The sequence below is a fragment of the Scleropages formosus genome, chromosome 2, assembly GCF_900964775.1.
Source record: "Scleropages formosus chromosome 2, fSclFor1.1, whole genome shotgun sequence".
Lineage (NCBI taxonomy): Eukaryota > Metazoa > Chordata > Actinopteri > Osteoglossiformes > Osteoglossidae > Scleropages > Scleropages formosus.
The window spans coordinates 20,856,496-20,879,453 of NC_041807.1; the positions used below are offsets into that span (position 1 = coordinate 20,856,496).

Genomic DNA, 22,958 nt, shown 5'->3' on the forward strand with positions numbered 1-22,958 from the left:
CATGGTTTCATGTGTGTACAGCAGGGGGTTGTGGCATACATTTATTGTAAGTTTGACAGACACAGAAACCAAATATTGTTTCTGCAAAACATTAGTGTTTGTACTCTGTCTTAAAGGTGTATGCTGTTGTATACTAAAATTGTTTAAAAAACTGGACTTTTTATGTATAGTGTGTACAGTAATGAAGCAGGAATCTGCAGTAATGGGAAAAGGCCTAAAATTGCTGAAATGAATTCATTTTTGTATTTTTTTCTTTAACTTCTGTACTCAGGTTTGTCTCTTCATTTCCATCACTGAGAAATCTTTTTTTATTCTCTTATTCCCCTAATGAGCAAACAAAAAATACAAGCAGTCCCTGGGTTACGAATATCCGACTTATTTACATTTATTCATTTAGCAGATGCTTTTCTCCAAAGCGACATACATCTCAGAGAAAATACAATTTGTGCATTACATTAGGAGAAAGAGGGACATACTTGCAGGTGTGATTCTTAAGTAAACCTAGTTTTTGTTTCCTGGTTGCTGGGTGATGCTTTTTGTCACTGCAGTTTCTTTGGTATTTTCATTCATATTGTATGTTCTGAGCAATATGTCACACAGTATCATACACAGTCTGTGATCAGCATGTGAGATGCAGGATAAACAGCACGGTTGTCTGAAGCTCACATCACAGATCAGGACACAGTTTATCTCCCCAGCATTGCTTGCATGTGCTAAACTTGCAGGGTGTAGATGAGGAGGAGATTGCAGTAGCTGACTGCCATCTGATTGGACTCTCTCTCCTCTCCCCCATGAGTGCCTAGACTTGGCCAGACAGATTGCTACAAGATACACAGGTATTATGTGCCTCAGACATCACTGCCAGTGGAGATCATTGACATCTGTGGCTAGGAGATCCCTCAAGGACAAAACACAACCCCTATGAACAACATCCCACTTGTGAAGGAGCACGCTAGCAATTCATCTTAAATATCGCTCCACATATCCAAGACTTTATATTATTAGTTAAATGGCATCGAAAAAGAATTAAAATATGCACAGGAATGTAGTAACGTTCAAGCAGAACCGACTACCCCTTAGAAAATAGTACTTTAAGTTACGCTCTCCTGCACGAAAGGTGATCTACAAGATATCTTTGCCCACAAAAGTGAGAATTTGTTTTTCTGTTTTTTTTATCACACCATTCTCTGTGGACATGGTATTGTATTAAAATCCCAGCATTGTGGCTGTTTCTGACTGTAATTGAACCTCTTGGCCCTGTCGCAATTCTTCACGTATCCTGAGTTGCAGCAAAATGGTTTGCTGTTTCGAGGACAAACCTGTTTGTCCCTAATAAAGTGCCCAGTGAATATGTGTAATACAGAACCACACAATACATGATACAGTCAGTAAATTCAAAGATGGGCCACTGTGTGATACTGGACTGGTTATGATAGAGCTGTTGTGCAACTACATGTACATGAAGCATGCATGGACTAATGGCTTACCACAGCAGCATCATATGGCTGCCACTCTTTATTGATTGTACCTTGGTCTTTGGTATTTTAATGATAAGCTCACTTCTAACCTCTGCTGAATTCCGTATTCTCCTATCAAGTTTAGCTAAACATTTTATTGTAGTTCTGATGAGTATCAATATTCAAAGCCATGTTATTTATTCATATTATTATAACAAAGCATGTGGTTTTTGTAGGACCCCTGCAAAAGGAATTTTTAACACAATGGAGCAACATATGGAGTCAAAATAAGAGGAAAATGTATAATTAATCATGAATGACAATGTGATTACATTTGTACTCTATTACATTTGTCCCTCTCAGAGACAAGCATTCAAAAATGTAGAATCACTGAGAAATGTTAATGTTTTTGAAAGAATTGATACTTTTTATCAAGGTACCATTAAATTGGGTCAGCTGGTAGCATAGTGACCCAAAGGTTGCAGGTTTAAGCTTCACCTCCAGCTGTAGTACCATTGAGCAAGGTACTTATCCTAAATTGCTCCAGTAAAAAAAAAAAAATTACCCAGCTGTATAAATGGGTAAATAATTGTAACCTAAACACTGTATGTCACTTTAGAGAAAAGCATCAGCTAAATGAGTAAATGTAAATTGATTTAAAATATAGCCAAGACTTCATTACAAATGTTGCAGATGGCTGTTACTGCTTAATTCATCAGATTGCCAAAATTTCATAGAAAGGAGTCCACTACTATCTTAAGAGGGCAAACTGCATCTAACAGGATAGAAAAAGAAGTAGAAGATTAAGATGCACAACTGCACAAGAGGATAAGTACATCAGAGTCTAGTTTGAGAAAGATGCCTTACAGTTCTCCTGTTGCTACATCTTGTCATTCACGAGAGGCAATAAGCAAAGCAGAAAAGTTGTGTACGTATGTATGCATATTACTTAAGAGTCACACATCTGCAGCTATGTCTCTTTCTCCTAATGTAATGCACAAATTGCATTTTCTATGAGATGTATGTCACTTTGGAGAAAAGCACCTGCTAAATGAATAAATGTAAATATGTTTTGGGTGCAGAAACATGTCTCCCTTTTGATTTTGCCTGTGATTTCAATTTTGCAAAAACATTAACATGAGGGATGCTAGAAGTACAGAGCTGGTTGGACCACAGTGACCAAACATCTGAACTGCAGTATAGAAAAGGTACAAGTGCAAGTAAATCAATGATGGTCACATTTCTAAGTGGGCACTGTAGTCTTTGAGAATGGTAACGTGCTCCCAAGGGCATGGAAAGTGAGACTCACTTGGATCCAACCCAAGAGTAATTTCTAAGCAGCAATATTAAAATCTGTTCATTAGGTCATCCAAAAGAGTATTTCTTGAGCAAGTGCTTTATCATTGTTTTCTTCTACTAAACAGTGATGCTTCTGTTTATTATAGCAGGTATTTTTTCAGCAGTGAAAAAGTTCATCATGCAGGTGCAGGCTTATTTTTAAAAAATTTTTTTTCCTGTTGTTTTGTCTTCCCAGGTCTTTTAAACCAGACTATGTTTTGGTTCGCCAGCATGCTTACAGTATGAGCCCAGTGGAGGACTTCCGCAATCTCGTGATTGGCCTTCAGTATGGAGGTGTCCAAAGTGTCAATTCGCTCCTTTCCATCTATAACTTCTGTAGCAAACCATGGGTGGTATGTGAGTTTCTTCTGCAGAAACTTTATTCAGCAGTGTTTAATATTCATTTATTAAGTAATAAAAGGAACAGCCATGACCACGACTCTAGGATCAGCAGTTAGTTTTTACTGTCACGAGGTTGTCTTTAATTCATTTGGGTGAAATGTTTTCAAAGTGCTTACAGTGATCCTTTGTGTACCACCAGTTAGCAGGGTGTGAATTTTTATTTTTAATTTGCATAGCTAACACTTTTGCCCAAAATGCTGAAAATCTTAATACTCATTTTGGTATTCATAGTTAGATTTTTTTTATGGGGATAATTCTGCTTATTTATCTTATTTACCTTATCTTGTTGACAGTGCAACAGCAAGGCCCCTCGTACAACTCAAAGTGTAGATTTCAGGCCATAAGTCCTTGTATTGAGTTTCTGCACAAACTTCTGTTCCTGAATTTAATCTATTTGTTCTTCTGTGCTTCCAGTTCTCTCACATGATCAAACTCTTTCATTCACTGGGCCCTGAGAAATTTCCTCTGAATGAACAAACCTTCTATCCCAACCATAAGCAGATGGTGAGTTCCCTTGTCTGAGAATCTTTAAAATGTGATTATAAAATGAAAAATGTTTAGCAGTTTTAATACTTCTGACTGAATCTGATAACAGTTTTGCTTTGTAATGCAAATAATAATTGACTGTCAACACTGTATGATTTCGGCTGGTAAAAAAAAAAAAAAATTAATCTGAAAAGGAGTCTGCTTTGAAAGGAATGCTAATCCTCTGTACCGAGTTCCATTCACATTTTCCGATTTGTATTCTAGTGTATCTTTCAATAATACACTTTTTAACATCCTATTATTCCGTCACCCATTGGGTTTGAAAATCTTTATGCAAACAAAAATGTAAATGAAAAAATGAATAAAAATGAAAAATACATCTGAGGGTTTCTTCAGACTGCAGAGAGACACCGAAGATAAACCAACTTATCTCTTGAAATAAAGACATGGTTCAGCTATTTAAAGTTCCAGTAAAAAAAAAAAAAAAAAAGGCCTCATTTATACTCATGGGACAACAAATTATTCAGTCATGGATAGTTACGAAAGAGATCCATTTCATTGATTCAGTCCTTCTGAGAGCTAAAATCAGTATGTTTTAGGGAAACAAAACTTGATTTACAGTGACGAAATGGGACAATGTTAGAGTACAGTAAACAATTTTGCCCATAAGCAGACATTTGTTATTTTACATAATTATAGGCCAACTTTCAGCAAAGGGCTCATCTACAGGGACTGTAGCATTTCAAATTTGAAAGATGTGGATTACACTCAGGATTTAAAAGTGGAAAAATTAAAATCTGAAAAAATGAGGATAATTACGAGACTATCTGGTACCACTGCATCATTACTTATACTTAAACAATAATATTTAGCAATATATTGAATAACAACCTCCATAACTTTATACATTTCATTAAATCTTTATTATAAAAATATAAAATAGATTTAAGTTTTTTCATCCTTACAAGGGATGCCATTATTAAAGTGAATATGTATATATGCACAGTGGTCAGCTTATTTGTGTGCACATAGACTTAGTTAACAGTAAAGTCTTAAACAGCCCTCATGGAACAGTTATCATTCCTTCTTGTGTTAAACAATTCACCTGTACAAACATTAACAATTAGGTTTAGCAAAAAAAAAAAAAAAGAACTGATTAAAAAAAATTAGTAGAGTAAAATACATGAGTAAATGTGAAACATGGAGTGGGGTTGAAAGTGGAGAAATCTGCATGGATGGAAAAGAAGGCATACTTTCATGTTACAGATTCCACTATGAACATAACTCCAGATTCAGCTTCATTTCAGTACTTCTTTGAAATTCAACACCTTGTTCTATTTTACAACAGCAGACACTGCAAATTAATTAGCTTTCAGTTTAGTCACTTATAACACAATTAAAAGTCATAAAATGTCTTTAGAACATGCAAATCATATGTAATCCTTGGAATCTAGTCTATCAAAATAAATTCTTATTAAATAAACATAAGAGTACTGCTGGGTGAATCTGTCTTCATCTAAAAACATTTTAATTTTTCTTTTATACCAGATATTTACTAAACTTATACAAGCTTCTGTGTAAACTTACATAACATTTTAACGGACATTTTTAACAAAGACTGGAAAAATTAAGCTCTTATTACAAGGATATGAAAGAAAGGGTTTGAGGCACCACTACTAAAAGAAAACATTGGCAGAGTTTATACTGTTTTCCAAAAACCGTTGCTTGAAAGATTCTTAGTAATATTTAATTTATGTACTTCCTCTGTGTGCTTCCAGTGGTCATTCCATAACATAACTAAACTGACCAAATAGTCAGCTGGACCAGCTTTACATTTTTCCACAGCTTGTGAGATAAACAGAATAACAAAAAGACAAAGGTGTCTGTGTAGAGCTTCGGATAATGTTCAGTAGATATTATGGCATGAACTGTGGGCATGTATCATACATAGCACATCCTTAAAGACTTACAATTACAGTCAAGCGCTTTCTTTATGGGTGAAATTTTTGTAAATAGCAGAGCTTTTGACAAAGACAACGCAAGCAAGATGTGTTCTTGCAACAAAGCTGTCATATTAGCCGGTGGTTGTACATATTGGAGGACGATATATGCAGAGATGCTAGAACTTCAGTTATTACTAGAACATTGGTGATGGAGCTCAGCACAGCCTCTGGGTGCAGACATGCTGAAGCTGCCCTGACCTCCATATGGAAGCGGTCTGATGGAGAACATTGCTTATGTCTGATTGCTGCCACTGTCTGGGAGAGCCTGGTCATTCAGGGCTCTACAGCTAACTGGATGCTCAGGGGTCAGTGGCATTGCTCATGGTTTTGTTGTAGGATGACACTCCTCTGTACCAGCTGCAGTAGCCTTCTTTTTTGCGGACACAGGCATAGTGGCGGGACTGGAACCCAGGGGCCTCAAAGTGGGAGATCATGTCCGTCCACAAGCACTCGCTCTTTGAGGTGACAAAGCAGGGCAGCGAGTGGCAGGTTTTAATCTACAAACACACAGGCAACAGTGCAGAGGAAGCGTCACTCACACAGCAAACAGCGTGACAAAGAAGCACAATCTGAGAACCTGTGAGGAATTTGCAGAAACAAACTGCATCAATCTGTTTGTACTATAAATATTTATAGTGTTTTAGCCAACAGCTATGCAAGATAAAATTTAAAGCACAAAATTGCCCATCACCATTTATAGTTCAGTTCCATTAAAATGTGAAACTGAAAATTTATTGCATTTTAGTGGTAGAAGTGTGGAGCTGAAATACAAAAACATAGGAGGTGATCAGGATTAGTCTATCCTGAGTTTTGTGCACCTACTCGTGTGAGGAACATCGGTCCATAAAGCAGAAAGAAACTAAGTTTACTTAAGAATCACATGTCCGCAGCTGTCTCTTTCTCCTAATGTAATGCACAAATTGTATTTCCTCTGAGATGTACATCACTTTAGAGAAAAGCATCTGCTAAATGAATAAATAATGTAAATGTTAAACAGGTTAACTTGTTTGAATTTCCTTTTTGATTACTTGCTGAAAGAACATTCATTAAATACCAGTATAGAGCATGACACCAAGTCTACAGGACATATTTCATGCTGATCTGTGTGTCAGATGAAGCTGCTACGGATGGGTGAGAGAAGAACCAAAACTGATGTCTGCATAGCTGCAACCCTGAAGCAGAACAGAAAGTACAGGCAGAGCAAATGGGCTAGGTAATGGGAGCCCATTTGGGAAAACTGAGTAGCATAAAAACAGGGACTGGTTTTGGCCACAGTTGAAGCAAGACTTGACTGCCATGTATAGTACATGCACTTGGAACAATGAGAACAGTGTGTGAAGGGCATATGGAGAACTGAACAGTGGAAGTGGTGGATGGTGCTATGAGACGGGCAGATCCACACTGCATATCAGTGCAAACAATGGCTTAGTTTACTCTCAATGCCACTTGTTTACAGCCCCAATTCCAAAAAAGTTGGGACAGTATGAAAAATGCTAGAGTGATTTTTAAATTTACTTGTATTAAAAAACTGTATAAAGACAAGGTATTTCATGTTTTACTTAATCAGCTGCATTGTGTTTTGAAGATACACATTTATTTTGAAATTGTCTGCAACACGTTCAAAAAAATTGGGACAGTAGAGTGTTTACCTCTGTGTAACATCACCAAGTCTTTTAATCACACTTATTAAGCATTTGGGCACTGAGGACACCAGTTGGTTAAGTTTAGCAAGTGGAATTTTCCACCATTCATCCATTATACAGGTCTTTAGGTGTGCAGTTGTAAAGGGCCTTCATTGCCATATATTGTGCTTCATAATGCGCCACACATTCTCAATCGGAGACAGGTCTGGACTGCAGGCAGACAAATCTAGTACCCGCACTCTCTGCTTATGCAGCCATGCGCTTGTAATCCGGGCAGAATGCGGTTTGGCGTTGTCCTGCTGGAAAATGCAGGGACGTCCCTGGCAAAGATGGTATCTAGATGGCAGCATACGTTGTGTTTGTATGTATTTTTCTACATTAATGGTACCCTCACAGAAATGCAGGTCATTTTCCTCTTTGGCCTGGAGAATACGGCTGCTGTTTTTTCCAAAAACTATTTGAAATGTTGCCTCATTGGAGCACTGTGCTACTGTCCATCTCAGATACGAATGAGCCCAGAGAAGTCAGTGGCATTTTTGGACCATGTTGATGTATGGCTTCTGCTTTGCATAGTAAAACCTTAACTTGAATCTGTGGATGCAGCAGCCAATGATGGTGACTGAAAGGTTTACCGCAGTATTCCTGAGCCCATGTCATGATATACATTACACGCACATGACCGTTTTTAAAACGGTGATGTCTGAGGGATTGGAAATCATGTGTATTGGGAAGTGGTTTTTGGTCTTGCCCTTTATGCACTGAAATTTGACCAGATTCCTTGAATCTTTTCATTATATTGTGTATTGTAGAAGGTGAAATGTGCAAAATCCTACTTTTTTTTTTTTCCCCCATTTTTTGGGAGAAAGTTGTTGTCAAAGTGCTGGATTATTTGCTGATGCATCTGTTGAGAAATTGATGATATTTGACCCATCCTTGCTTTTGAAGGACTAGGCCTTTTCTTGGAGGCTCCATATATACTGGGACACAATTGCCTCATTTACTTAACAGCACCTGTTTTACATCACCTTCTCGCAAGTTATCATATTATTAGTCCTAAACTCTTCACGTCCCACCTTTTTAAAAGGTCACAGACATTTTCAGAATAAATGTATAGCTTCAAAAAACGATGCAGCTAATTAGGTAAAACATGACCTTGTCTTTATACTGTTTGAATACAAGTCAAAGTAAATTTACAAATCGCTCCTCTGTTTTTTAACATTTTCCATACTGTCCCAACTTTTTTGGAATTGGGTTTGTATCTCAAACTGTGCTGAGATATGCATCTCAGGGTAATGGAATATGTCTCGTTTGAATGACACAGGACTCTCTCTTTTTTTTTTTTTTTTTTTTTTTTTTATGAATTAAACGTTAATGTTTAAGGGCTGCAAAGGACTTTTTCTATTTTGCTTTCATCTCAGACCATGTCTGTTCAGCCATAACCCATTAAAGTGGTGTTTGCAGGCAATGGGTACCAAGAGGGCACATTTCTGTAGCAGATAAAATGGAAAAGAAAATCTTTAACTAGCACCAGCGGATACATTTTCTGTATTGTCTGAGATGTACGTCACTTTGGAGACATATGCTCACTGAATAACTGTGAGCAGAAATGCAGGAATGTACTGTAGTTGGTATTAGTCTCCAATCAGCTATTTACTCTTGCGTTTGCTTTGTGCAATGTTAGCGCAAGGATGAGTGCCAAGCCTCCTCCTCCTACAACTCACACTGAACTATACTGTAACAGTAGCCTTTTATATTATGTGTCTATACTTAATATATTGAATGTTTGGTCTACTGCATATAAGGAAAACAGTTTCTGACCCATACTGCCTAGACACACCAGTTAAGCACAGTGAGTGTTTGATATCTCAGTAAGTGTTTTATATGGTGCTCAACTCATGCACTGAGTTACTTAGGTCTTTCACAGCATTTTAGTGATATTTGGGAAAATAGTTTCAGAACATCTCTCCATTTAAAAATGGGAAATGGGCTTAAGGTATCAAATTTCAGTGTCCACCTTTCAGGACTGTATTAATTTTGGGCATTGAAGGATTATTGAATATTCTGCTGCTTTCCTGGGGGATGCTCTAAATAGAAAAATACATGACTTTTAGATTTAAAAGGAAGATGAATGGTTTCATAGCAGAGTGCAAACAGAGCCTGTGCTCTATTTCAGAAAAAGACAGGAGAGGAAATCAGATGGAAGCTTTTGCACTTATTAAATGTATTCTATGGAGGGTATGGTGGATGGCCTGGGAGTGCGTCACAGGAAGCTAATGTGCTTCAAAAGGGTCCTTGCCCCTTATCCTTGTGGCACGAACACCATGGCGCTTTGGCCCTCGGCGGGCACACTGCCACCCACTCACCCTGCAGTTACAGCCCTGTTGGTATCTGTGACTGAAACCTTTCTTCTGGGACTGGCTCAGCTGATCCCATTTCTCGTTGAAGTTGCAGAGCCCTGTGTAGATCTTGCCATCATACACACGTCCTGTGAGCACAAGAGATGTGTCAAGCCTGGATCATGGCTGTATATTCCCTGTATTAAAGTGTAAATTTGCATATACAGTAACTGATCTGCAGAGCTTGTCAAAAAGGCATTTGCATCATGGATACATTTAGTGTATCAATGCCATTGTCCACAACAGAGTACAGTGTTGGTCTGTTGACCACCATGACCAGGTGGTTCAAGCATTCAGGACTGTGGTAAGACAATCATGTACAGTAAGTACATGTAAAATCTGAAACCAGTATCCTACTTCTGAATTTCCAAAGGTCGCCCAACATCTATTATTAGGAACAAGCTGTTGGCACCTTACAACAGCACTCCAGCATGCAGCTCTAAAACAGGTGCTCTGTAGCTCTCTAAACATAGCAGCATGTAGTAACCCTATTGATGAGACATGTACAGTATGGGACAGTTAATCAGTGCAGTACAAACTGATCAACATGAAGACTTCAGGAATAGATTTCTTTTTAAAAGAGCTTTAATGCCAAAGCCAGATAATCACAAACGCCATCAAGTGGAAAGGCTACTGCAGCAGTGTAATTCACATTTTGTGCTACCAAAGTGTTTTTTTTTGCAGAAACCATTAACCTGTCGGTTAAATTTAACATATGCCACACCGCAATAATGAAAATAGTGTTTTCCCACACATTCACATGTACTGTATAAGAGGGCTTCTGGTAAACTCAAGTCGATAGTCAGTTCTGGGAGCTGAAATCAAGGGACGCCGTTTACTTAATGCTTACTTTCACGACTGCAGTTTGGGAACAAGATGACTCCATTTTTAGAATTCAAACTTGCATCGTACGTTAGAGTTGAACGCGATTGACCAAAATGTATGCGTAAAGTGCTCTGCTAGTCCAAGGGCACAAACTGCATACCCCTCCATTATTTCCTAGTACTGCAATTCTGGGTACACATACATATTTGGGTATCCCAAGTTTTTTTTTTTTTTTTTGTGTAGGTGAATCCCCTCCCCATTGAAGATGTACATTTTTTTCTTATTTAAATTGACATAATGGGACATTTGTAGGAACTGAAGTACTGCATCATGAAGATGGAAGTCTGAAGAGTTCAGTTTCCACAGTTGTGTGAAACTAGAGACAGATTAGTACATACAGCAATCCACTTCATAATTCAGCTGGTGGATACACTTACCTGTGATCAGGTACTGGTGTTTATTCATTTCAAACTTAACTCCACATAAACTCTCAGAAGCATGGGTGTAGATGTGCTGAACATACTGGACCTTATCAAAGCCTTTGTACATCTGCAAAATGCAGAAAGCAATTTGTGTGAGTAACATGAATGGTTTTTGAAGTCATTAGTATAAAAATGATAACAGGAAGGACACGGTATTCAATGAACCATAGTGAAATGATGACGTTATTGGCTCTGGCTTCAGTAACCAGAGCCAGTGTCTCCTCCCTCCCTTAATACACCGAAAGCACAGTTATCTATGGTGCAATCTTCTGTTGGACTGTCACTTCCATCAGACATCCTGCCAATCCCACAGTGTTTCAGTAACAAGTTTGAACTAACCAGTTCCATGTTTAAACATTTGCATTTGATTTACCATCTAAGAAAATGTACTGTTAGTTTTTCCAGACAAAAGAACTTATCTACATCTCCCAAAAAGATTGGCAGGTATGTAGCCAGTTTATTTTATGTTGCAACATGCTTACTGCTAACTGTGAGCAGTGAGACCACGTGCTCTACTGTCCTCTTCCCCATGAACTCTGGCCCAACTGTATGTTAAAGGAGAGCTGCAAGCCCATGTGGCCAAGGGAGCTCCATAAACCAATGTTAGAAACCTGCTGACTAACAGTATGCAGGAATAAACACTGCTGAACAGAACTCTAGTTGCTGCTACATTCTATGATCTCACATTTGGTTTGCTGCAGCAGCAGGAATTCTTTGTTTAGTATGAAGTGGAAGAGCTCATAATGGCAACCAATTGAGGCCTTTTGGACTAAACACTTTTCACAACATTTTTCAGCGACACTAGAGTTCAGCATAAATGAACATGACACATCTATCCTCACTTCACCTCCAGTAGTCAACTGTCCCAGGACCATTAGTGCTGCCAATTAGAAAGTTTACATGTTTCCAGTAATCCAAGTGTCAAGCAGCAGGAAAGAGGTTTAGACTAGAGATGTAAACACGGTACCAAAATAGTCTGATGCTCTTCACATGGGTGGTGAAACTGTCAAATGTACTGGCTTTTGGTCTCCTAGCTAAAGGCTTTGTGGTCTATAAGCTGTCCTTGTCTATAGGTGCAGTTTTTGGCTAAGGGCTGTCTTCCTGACGCCGTATGGTTTATTAGTGTGGCCTTGGCAGGTTTACCTTCATCTGTTTGACAGTGTAGCGCATGGTGCTGTAGGAACTGTCCTTCAACAACTTCTTCCCCACCACCTTGGCACGTATCACTGTAGACAAGCAGAAGAAAACAGCTATTAGCTGTAATGTTGCTATGGCGCATGGAGAGAATAGAGGACATAAACCTGCCACCACAGACACTTACCATGATAGGTTTTACTTTTTTCTACAGGCATGCATACATCCCCTCACCCATAGTACTGGCTCTCACTTGGAATTTGACCTTAAATGCCTTCAGCAGATGTTCAGAAAACTCCAGACCTAGCATTTATCCAGTTTTAGCATCTCCTGTGTTGTTGTTATTCTCCTGCTGAATGGGGTCCTTGATGGAAATCTCCCTATTTTATAGGTTGCATAACAATGGGCCTTATATGATCCTACAAACAAATTTCATGCTATTTTGGTAAGTTTCTATACCTCTGCATGTCCTCATAACAGTTGTTGCCCAATACTGTATGCTGTAACTAAGACCCAATTCTGGGTCACAGCTGATCCTCATTAACCTTTCATTCAGAGGAAGGTTTTAAATTTAAACACAGTGGTAAAGATGCACTTAGCAGGGTGCTTCCCAAACCAATCCAGTTCCACATGATATACTGATAGGGATCTACCCACAATGCTTGTGGACAAATCCTCCCTGTGTGAGGGCTCATCTCAAAGGGGGCACTACTGTGTGAACTAAACCATGCATCACAAAAGTTCCAAACATGTATATGACAATATCCTATATGTGAGATTGTAGTAGAATTTCCAAATTGCCTTTACACTGCAGTGTTTATAAGGTGACTCAAATATGCTGAAGATCACTTTCTAATGGTTTGTATTCATAGATCTTAAAATTAGCACAGTTTCACCCTTTGAGAAGGGGCTCAGCAATAGCGCTCAAAAATACTAAGGATGAGGTATGGGAACATGTGTTCAGAAATCAAGTTACTTTTCCCTTCTCCTGCATTTTTAAATTCCCACCTCCACCCCACAGAGCACTCAGGTGGCAGGAATTTCTCCTGTTGGGTACAGCCAGTTTTCTTTGTTTCACAAAGCAGCACTGAAGACTGAATCAGCTTCGAGAAGTGGCATGTGTTCAATACCCACTTGTGAGAATTGTCACTCAAAGCTGTGGGGGGGCAAACAAATTAGGCCAAGAGTGTCAAGACTGGACCATTTCATTTCCTGTGCACAACAAGATTTGAATATTTTGAGCTTTTGATCCATTTGTTTAGAAGGCAGTGGCAGGCAGAAATTTGTACAGCCAAGGCAGTATGAGTGAGGAAACTCAGAGCAAGGTGAATAACTGGAATACATTTGGTGTGTGTCTGTGTAACCTGTTAGAGTAGTCCCAGAAGTACAGCAGTGTTCACAGCATGAAAGGTGACACCAAGCCCAGAGGAGGACAGCAGACTGATGTACAGTGGGTCCTCAGCTTGAGTGCTTATTAGAATATTCAGCAATAAAAAGAAAAAATTTCCCCCAAAAACAACACCCCCATTTATTTAAATGGTTTTCTTTATTAGAGCAGCAGAGTGGGTAAAGTTGTTCCTAAGCCACTCCTTTGTATGTAGATTTCAGTCCATCTCAGGATGTTCAGAATTTGCACATTTTTAATTACAGCTTTCCAATTTCCCCCCTTACCCAGAACCTGGCCCTTGTTATATTATTTGTGTTTGGATTGTTACCGAGGTGCAGGCTTCTAGTCCTAGTTGTCTTCATGAGTTAAGGACCCTCTGTAACAAGAGATCGCCACTGTGCACTGCTACATATTTGCCTGTGCAAGATATGCAGTCCTGGGTTGCCCTAAAGACCCTCAATGCAAATGAGGCTTGAACCTACAGTCTGAGTTGAAGGGTCTGAGCTGAACAGCTTAGCTGCAGGGCTTTTCCTTTGTCACTGTACAAAGGCTTGAGACCTTTCTAGTTAAAAGTGTGTGTAAACAGTTCTGACCTGACAACCTTTTGCACAGCCTAGTGTAGTAGGTCTGAACCAGTGTGAAGTTTTGGCAATATGTCTATAGCAATAGTGCAGTTTTACACAGAAACACTGCTGGAAGTTACCTGGTAGAGTGCCAGATGAACAAATAAAAAGACATGATGTAGGAGGATTTACTGCTGTGGCAGTAGTATCTGTCCCCTTTATGGTCATCTGTTTAGCAGATGAACACTGCATTTCATCCTCTTCCACAATAAGAAATTGACTTAGTTGTCTTTCCCTCTCGGGCACCCCTCAAGTACTACTAGAGGTGGCAAATATCTGTCTAGAAAAACTGCAAAAAGTAAACATTTTCACAGCACACTATACATTTGCAATTTTGTTCACCCTGTGAATTTAGATCAGTAAAGGATCTTAAATTGTCCCTCGGCCATGAAAATTTTCTGAACTGTTGGGTACTTTTGCCTGCACCTCGGAGTTAATGTGAAATGAATGAGCTTTGCCAAGTATGTTTGCACAGACAAGGAATTTGTCTTAGTGACAGACAGAATGATAGTGACAAGACAGATAAAAGTAGGGTGGGCTAATAAAGGATAAATATATAGTGTATACAGTACACAAAATTGACACCAGACATTGTCTAGTTATATAGACTGCAAGGGAACAAATGTAAGAATGTTTATTGTACCCATTTACTCCCTAGGGAGCATTTAGCTGCTCATGAGGTAGATGAGCTAAGGAAAGAAACTTCTTGTCCCTGAATGTCCTGGTGCTCCTGACAGAAGTATGAGCAGTACAGAGGGAAGAGGTACAATACTTACAAGGGCTGCTTATGAAGCAATAAGCAAGTGTCCAGATATACAGCAGCATTCATGAGAACGGACTGGCAAACTTGAGTAAATTTAATCAGCCACATACTTATGGACCATAAGTGTGGTAAGTGCACCTGCAATCCTCAGGAGTAGATTCAGTATTCCATGACAAACAGGATTTAGGTTGTTTGAGACAAATCAGACTATTAGTTGATTTTAGTAGGCTTTAGTCTCCCCCCCCCCCCCCCTCACATGTCCTGCAAAATACCCTGTGAAGATGCATGGAGTCAGGTAGAGTCCACAAATTGATGGTCAAAGTCTTTAGAGAGTCAACTATATTCACTCTTGAATTTTTTTTTTTTTTAGGGGAAAAACTATTGTAACCTTAAAGACATAAGGTCTGCAATTTGCTAGCGAGTCCATTTCTAAGGTGCTGTATATAAGTTCTCCAGCCACTAAATGTTTCCATTTCAAAGGCAGCAGTGTAACTAGTAGGTATTCATAACAAAACTATATCAAAAGGGGAAAATTTTCCCCACTGATTTTCTTCCAAGGACTCAATTGACAAGGCTGGTCTGCTATGGTCTGACAGGGCATGGGGACCACACTTGATTAGTGTTTATATTATAAACATAAAAACCCAAATATACCCAGTGGAATATTTCCAAGACTGATTTCTCCACTTCTAAATTAAGTTTGTTCCTTAAGGAAGGAACAGCTCATGGGAAATGTCCCTAGACAATTTCGCACTGTGGTTCCATCTGACTTTGACTGCAGTTAAGACAGGGCCCCACCGTCTGAGTGCAGGGGTTCGAAGGATGCCTGTCCGCTTCATGGGACGAGGGCAGAAGCTCCAATCGCTCAGGTGCTGCAGAGAGCCAGATCAGAGGTTCTAACACAGAACAGGACTGGTGTCATCACTGGGTGTTTGTACCTGCAACAGGGCTCAGCTACTTAGGTGAGTCTTTACATTCATTCCATTAGTCGTCACTGGTGGAACATCCTTCCACTGCTCCCATTTCTCACAGGTTTGTTTATACGGAAACATGTGCTCTTCAAGGCGCGCGCGGGCAGAGCGACAAATGTGCGCGCTCGCCGTTGGAGCACACGTTAGTTTCATAACCGCTGGCATAAGCGGCGTGTGTGCGCGCACGTAGCAGCGCGCCTCTTAAAAGTTCTCACTCTCGGAGAGAACTTAAAGCTGGCTTTAAAAAAAAACCCCACCACCTTTTCACATTTTCATGTAATGCACAAGTTGTATTTTTGTTGATGTACGTCACTTTGGAGAAAAGCGCCTGCTGAATAGTCAATTGACAAATGTACAAACACGGGTTTCACAACACAGCTGCATTTCTCTTTACAGTCACTTAGTTTTTCTCCAAAGCGACTCGGAATGATACTATGTTACGTAGTGATCAGCCCACACACCTTATATTCACCAAGGTCATTTACACTGCTAGATACACTAAATGGGTCTCTCTCTCTCTCTCTCTCTCTCACACACACACACACACACACACACACACACACACACACACACACACACACGGGGGGAGAACCTTACAGCATGTCTGTGGACTGCGGGAGGAAACCCGCGCAGACACGGAAAGAGTGAGAGGGCATCGAACCCACGTCCTCTCGCAACACCCAGGCGCTGTGTGAGACAGCAGCGGTACTCCTCTTCTAGTCTACGGGGATCATTTATTATAGAATTTACCCCGAATTTAGCTTTTAGCCGAGTACAAATACGTATTATACGGTCGTGACATAGAGTAACTTGTGAAGTGTCTCCGCTGCTGTAATTTAGTGCAGAGTAAGCGCAGTGGTATTTTTATTCCCCCCCCCCGGAGTCCTTACCGATGTCCGAGTTGCAGAACGCGTCCTGTGGGTGGTACGGTGCGCACGAGCACGCGTCCGCCAGCTGCTGCAGTTGCATAGTGAACGCGAGCATGCTGACCAGCGTGCGGCTCAACGAACGAGCGCTCATGGTCATCTTCTGCTCTACTGTGTCCAGTTCTCCAGGGGCCGCTGTGCTCCACTCAGTTTGTACTATGAGCTCTCGCGCTCTTATAGTGCGCGCTCTGTGAACTCCGCCCACGTTTAGCCACCCATATGCGGGTGACCAATCCGATTTCGCAATTTACACAGCTGCAAGATGACCTATTGTGAGTGTGGGCTGTACGTATTGGCGCCACCCCCTAACCAGTTCCACACCCTCAAACATATGCGTGTACAATGGTTTATATTACATTTAATAAAAGAAAAAAGGAAAGTTGTTACTAAATTTCTTTTTGAAAGGGAACATACTAGACAGCATGGTTGTGAATGACTGGGCAGGGAGGGGCCTTTTTTAATGTCAAATACAAAATTATTCAAACATTTGAATTCAATGGGACAAACCTGGTTTTCTGTGATGTGACTGTATAGCAGGTTCATGTCCTATGAGTGAGAAAAACTAACGCCTCTGCTTGACCATTTCATCACTGCAAAACCTATGGGGTGTTGTGGTGACTGCCTGGTTGCCTGGTTGCCTTTGTGACACATCCATACGGTCTGTGTTCCATTACTTAACAGTGTTCACTGCAAGTGTTATTTTCACATCTCAAGTGTAGCTGCTGGACAGCCTCACATTTCAGTGAGGAAAAGATGATGATGTCACCAGTTCCATATTAAGACAGTTAAACTAAAGGCAAAAACTAAAGTGAGGAGCAATGAGGACTGGGGGTGATACATGAGGGTCCCCCCATTCACAGTAGTTTGCCCAAACACCTCCTGCTGTAGTCCTGTGTGGCACAGTTTACTCTGTTGACTTGGCCTATCAGGCGCTGTGACTATGGGGACATGTTACACTGGCCATCCGAGCCCACGTGAGTGTGGTCTGTTTGAAGTGCGTGTGTCACAGGATTTTACAGTTTGAAGGCAGGTTTCATAAGAAATTCATTTTCCATAGTAAGAGTACAGTTATGCTAAGAGTCTTTTCTGTGTTATGAGTTAGCCAGCAGTGTAAAGTACACAGTACGAACTGGACTGATGTCTATGTTCATGACATGAAATCTAGCACATTTTCACTGTCTGTGTTTACAGCAGCAAATGAAATCAAATTATTGCATTTTTCAGTTGGATTGTTTGTTACTCATTTATACTGTGGCACGCAGCACCGTGGGTTTGGATGGGGTAAAGAAGGACGCAGAGGCAGCGTTCATTTCGGACGTTTTGTTAGAACACCGACGCACAGGGAAATAACACTCTCAGTCCAAAGACTCCGTTTCCTCCAGGACCTGCGCGTCTAGCCAGCCTTCCCAGCCTGCTTAGCGCCCCCAGGCTCTCTTCTCTTCCTCTCCCCAGCAGATGCAATCGCCCCCTTATATTCCCTGTATATCACCAAATGCTAACCAATTACAATAAACACATTTCCCGCTCATAACAGTAATGCGGGTCGTTACAATACTGTATTGGTACGTTGATACACATTACTAAATTAACAGAAGATACTTTACTAACTTTTGTGTATAACTTGTATAACAGTGTGTCTAGAACAGTGTGTGAAACTGTGTAACTGCTTTTTACTGCTAGAAACAGACACTACTCTCAAGGGGAAGATAGTAATATCTTGCGATATTTACTTGTTTTATTTTTTATTACATTTGGAATGGGATAGTAGTTCTAAAAATACGGTGGTGTTTGTTATAAACAAATACACCCTCACCAGAGTTAATAAGTCCCCTGTGAACAACTGTTTGCTTTTACAGGCAAGTCCAATTTGTACCTTAAACATGATTTACAAGCTACTTACTCAACCATTATGGGAATAACCTTACAGGCAAAAAATAAATGAAATAAAAACATGAGCTCATGATGCAGAAAAAATCCAAAGTAGAAAAAAGATATGGGAATTAGGGGCCTTCATGTGACCCTCTTGAGAGTCTGAGAGTTCATCTCATGTTTTTAATCATTTCATTTTTTATTAGTCATTCAATTTCATATTGTATCTATGAATTCTCACGATGCTGGGAGAGGTCATTTTTCCTTGGTTGCTTACAAGGCTTAGTGAATGTTTACTGCAGAACTAGACAAATACCTGGTTACACTCTGTTATCATAACCAGCACTAAGTACTGGGCTTTGTTCTTATTTGTGTAATTGAGTACTGAATACATTTGCAGTACTGTATGTCACTAAAAAATGGGCCAATTTCTGGACCGCACTGCTATTTTTCCCTCTTTAAATGAATGCTACTGTAGTGTAGACCCTGATCTCAGTGACAGTTTTAGGTAAGTAAAAGATGTGACGAAAAACATATTTTTGCAACAAAAAAACCTGAAGCACATTTGATCAGTGAAATGCAGTACCAGAAGTAAACATGACATTTGGGTGGAATTAGCTCGTACTTCTTATTCTTCACTCCCTTCGGACCTCCCTACGAAGTATAGATGACTAAACTGCGCACAGTGGCACAATGTGGTGTGTGTGGTCAAAAATGACTCCACTTTATGTAATATTAGACAGTGAGACATGCAGTATGGGCTGTGAGTACATGATCACTGATTGTAGGAACACTGAGAACTTTCCATACACTTCCAGGAAGACCAAACCCAAGGTCATGCAAGGTCAGGGTTTGTTCTGATTCTCCAAATATATGAGTATGTGCTGCAAATATTTTCCACCAGTAGCATTCTTCTGGTCCTATAGTTAAGTTTGTTTCCTTCCTACTCCAACTTTCTGTGGAAGGAGGAAATAGACATGCAGACCTCAGTGAGGCACCTTACAGATCCAGCTGTGATTTTCATTAGTGATGTTTCTGGGCAACCTGTATCGGTGCGTACTTTCTAAACCTCATAAACTTCCTATCATCCAAAGAGACCATAAAATGCCTGTTGGTGAAATAAAAAATCTACCATTTATTATTTTCTCTGTGAGAAACGGCACATCCTCTTGTGGTGTTAGGTTATAGGTTCTGTTACACAGAATGGTAAACACCCTCTTCTGACTATTTAAACAGGTTGTGGATGATGACGTCTGTGTTAACATTTAGAATAGATTTGTGCCATGTATGTAAGAAACACGGTGAACAAAAACAGCACAGAGGCTCTGCATTTGTCTTCTACCAAAGAGCGTGCAGTAGAACTTTGGGTTGTGCTCTGCAGATGTCCGCGGACATATGGAAATCAAATGGTCATTGCTACTGTTTTCCAAAGAATTATGCAGCCGCAAAAAAACAATGTCTTGTTTTATTTCTGTAATTCAGAGGAAATTCTACAGAAAATTTACTAAGTGCCCGTTCTCCCTGGAACCTTAAAAATGACAGGTGACCTGCATTGTGCATTGTATATTAGTGTGTAATGAAGTGTGTATACACTGTGTGGTAAACAGTTTTGGACTGAAGCTATAGTCACTTTGACAGAAATGTCTGATTCCTGGCAGCTGTGCTTCTTATGACAGTCTGCAGCAGTACAGCATATAAGCATAAAACTTATGTGTCTGAACTTTATGACAGTAATTTCTTTAGCAGCACTTTTTCCTAGACTTACAGTGTCACCGCTTCTCCAGCACTTTTCAAATTCAAAACCCTGGTTACTGTGTACAAATGCATCAATAGAACTGCTCCCAGCTATTTACAAGACTTGATCTACCGGTACACCCCAGCCAGGCCCCTTCGCTAATCTACTTCTACTCGCTTGGTGGTCCTGCGCACAAAAGGCAAAGCTCAGAGGTTCTCGTTTCTGGGTCCGTTGTGGTGGAATGACCTTCCCCTGTCACTCAGAACTGCGGAAACTCTGTCTACTTTCAAGAAGGGTCTGAAAACTCACCTTTTCCAGATCCACTTTAGCCAAGATCTCTCCAGCTCATCTATGGTATAACTGTTCACGCATCATAACTCCAGAAGCATCCCCAGATACAACCTTTATTCAGCCATTACTCTGGTATTGCACTGCTCATTTGTGTATCTTATAATACATACACATACACACACACACACTTTTGGAACCGCTTGTCCCATACGGGGTCACGGGGAACCGGAGCCTACCCGGTAACACAGGGCGTAAGGCCAGAAGGGGAGGGGACACACCCAGGACGGGACGCCAGTCTGTCACAAGGCACCCCAAGCGGGACTCGAACCCCAGACCCACCCAAGAGCAGGACCCGGTCCAACCCACTGCGCCACTGCGCCCCCCATTATCTTATAATATTTAATTTAAAATAAATAAATAAATAAAAGATTTAAAAAATTGGTGTGGGTATCAGGATTTGTCTTTTCTATGCACCTACTTGATGATGAACGATGAACCTCGGTGCACCAAGTGCTAGGGAACAAACTAGGTTTGCCTGAGACTTTCATGTCTGCAGCTATGTCTCCTTCTCTCAATGTAATGCATAAATTGTACTTTTCCTGAGTGGTACGTCGCTTTGGACAAAAGCGTCTGCTAAATGAATAAATGTAAATGTAACACGGCAGTAATCATTTGAACGGAGTCATACATGAAGTGCGACACTGTAGTCTGACCTGTGAATAAAAACAAGAGACAAGATAAAATGAAAGATAAACTATTACAAGGGGCTCTGTCTCCCACCAGCTAAAAATGAAAACCTTGTGCAAATTCTTATGGTCTTTGTTAATAAATCAGTGTGGAAAAAGTGAGCCGTCAGTGGCTGTGCTGTAAATTAATGTGATAAATCTCAGGCTTCATTTTTCTAACCTGTAATTCTCTCTCGTGTTCTCATGGAGTCTTTCATGTGAACTCCTTTGTGGAAACAAGACGTTTCCCACGGTTTGAATCCTTTAACTGCACTACGGGTGTGTGCCACTGAAGGTTTCTTAAGCATAAAGGAACTGTCTGACTGTCCTGTTTTGACAAGAGGAAACTGTTGTTTTGTTTTGGGATGACTTCCTTCACTAGTATGGCAATCCCAGTCTGGTGAGTTCATTGTGCTGGAGAAATCATGCAAAATGTTCCATGTGTTTGCTGATCTTCAGTCATCCACCCATTTCCCTGATGTTTCTCCCTGAGACCTGCAACCACATTTATTCATTGGGTTGGAATGTGACATGGGGGTGTTTGTGAAGTCAGAGACATGTTGTGTAGAGCCACCCAGTGTTCAACTCAAAGATGCCATTGTGTCACTGGCACACTGATCTGTGTGTACAGAAGTGCTGACTCAGCATTCATGCAGCCATGGCTGAGTGGGCATTTACTGAAAATGTTGGGCGTCATGTACCTTACCTAAAAAAAACTGCCAGATGAGTGTAATATGCCATAACTGCGTGGAGTTGCATATCAGTGGACATCTCATGTCACGGCAGATTACAACACACCTGTGTCCTACTAGGGAGGTTTTTAAAAGAGAGAAGTGGACCTGTGAACAGTGCGGTATCTCATTGAGAGAACATGCCCCCTCTAGCGTTTGCCTTGTTCATCATCTAGCCCTTTGGACCTTCCTTGTCTATCACCCCCATGCCCAATATTACACTTCCTACTGCACCAGTTTGTCTCCCTTCCCCATGTCCTCCAGAACCACTTCAGCTCCCTGATCCACTCTGCACTTGTGTTCTAAATAATTCATGGGTCATCAGTGGTGAGTGAGTGAGTGAGTGAGTGAGTGAGTGAGTGAATGAAAACTGACAAGCTGATATTTTCTGTCAGCAACAACACAATGGAAAATTCAACAAGCTTTTCTGTCTCTGTAATGGTGTGTGGTTTCTATTTTCCATTTCCAAGAATTGTGTTTTTTTATAAATAATTCTTGGAAAAGACAACATACCTCTAAAACATACCATTGGGCTGTAGTAGCGTCTCACCATACTAAAAATAACAAGAATGTCTGAGGCTCCCACAGTCCATTGGTCTGTAATCTAATTCCTTTTGGTTTCCTGAAGGTTTCTGGTCAGGTGTGACACACCATACTGTTATGTCTTTTTCTTTCAGGTCACCTCACCAGCATTTCCAGTGGTTGTGAAGATGGGACATGCCCACTCAGGCATGGGAAAGGTAAACCCTATGACATCATCATACTGTGAGG

At 40.3% G+C, this 22,958-nt stretch overlaps 2 protein-coding genes across 2 annotated transcripts in view; one reads left to right on the forward strand and one right to left on the reverse strand.

Moving 5' to 3' along the window:
• The window catches only part of LOC108931554 (synapsin-3-like), a 43,922-nt gene that overhangs the window by 9,075 nt on the left and 11,889 nt on the right, over nt 1–22,958 (forward strand). Inside the window, exons 5-7 of the mRNA XM_018747388.2 lie at nt 2,992–3,148; nt 3,612–3,701; nt 22,865–22,927. Coding sequence (XP_018602904.1) covers nt 2,992–3,148; nt 3,612–3,701; nt 22,865–22,927 — 310 coding nt within the window. The remainder of the gene's footprint in view (nt 1–2,991; nt 3,149–3,611; nt 3,702–22,864; nt 22,928–22,958) is intronic.
• LOC108931553 (metalloproteinase inhibitor 3-like) lies at nt 5,464–16,997 on the reverse strand. Its single transcript, XM_018747387.2, has 5 exons — nt 16,801–16,997; nt 12,176–12,258; nt 10,988–11,099; nt 9,693–9,814; nt 5,464–6,183 (listed from the first exon to the last, which is right to left on the reverse strand). The coding sequence occupies exons 1-5, from the start codon at nt 16,934–16,936 to the stop codon at nt 5,986–5,988; spliced, it is 651 nt and encodes a 216-aa protein (XP_018602903.1). The 5' UTR covers nt 16,937–16,997; the 3' UTR covers nt 5,464–5,985.

Coding starts and splice junctions, on each gene's coding strand:
- LOC108931553 (XM_018747387.2), bottom strand. CDS start 16,936: ATGACCATGAGCGCTCGTTCGTTGAGCCGCACGCTGGTCAGCATGCTC. Junction 12,259..16,800: donor GTTCTGCAACTCGGACATCG/GTAAGGACTCCG, acceptor GCTTGTCTACAG/TGATACGTGCCAAGGTGGTG. Junction 6,184..9,692: donor AACAGGGCTGTAACTGCAGG/GTGAGTGGGTGG, acceptor GTGTGTTTGTAG/ATTAAAACCTGCCACTCGCT.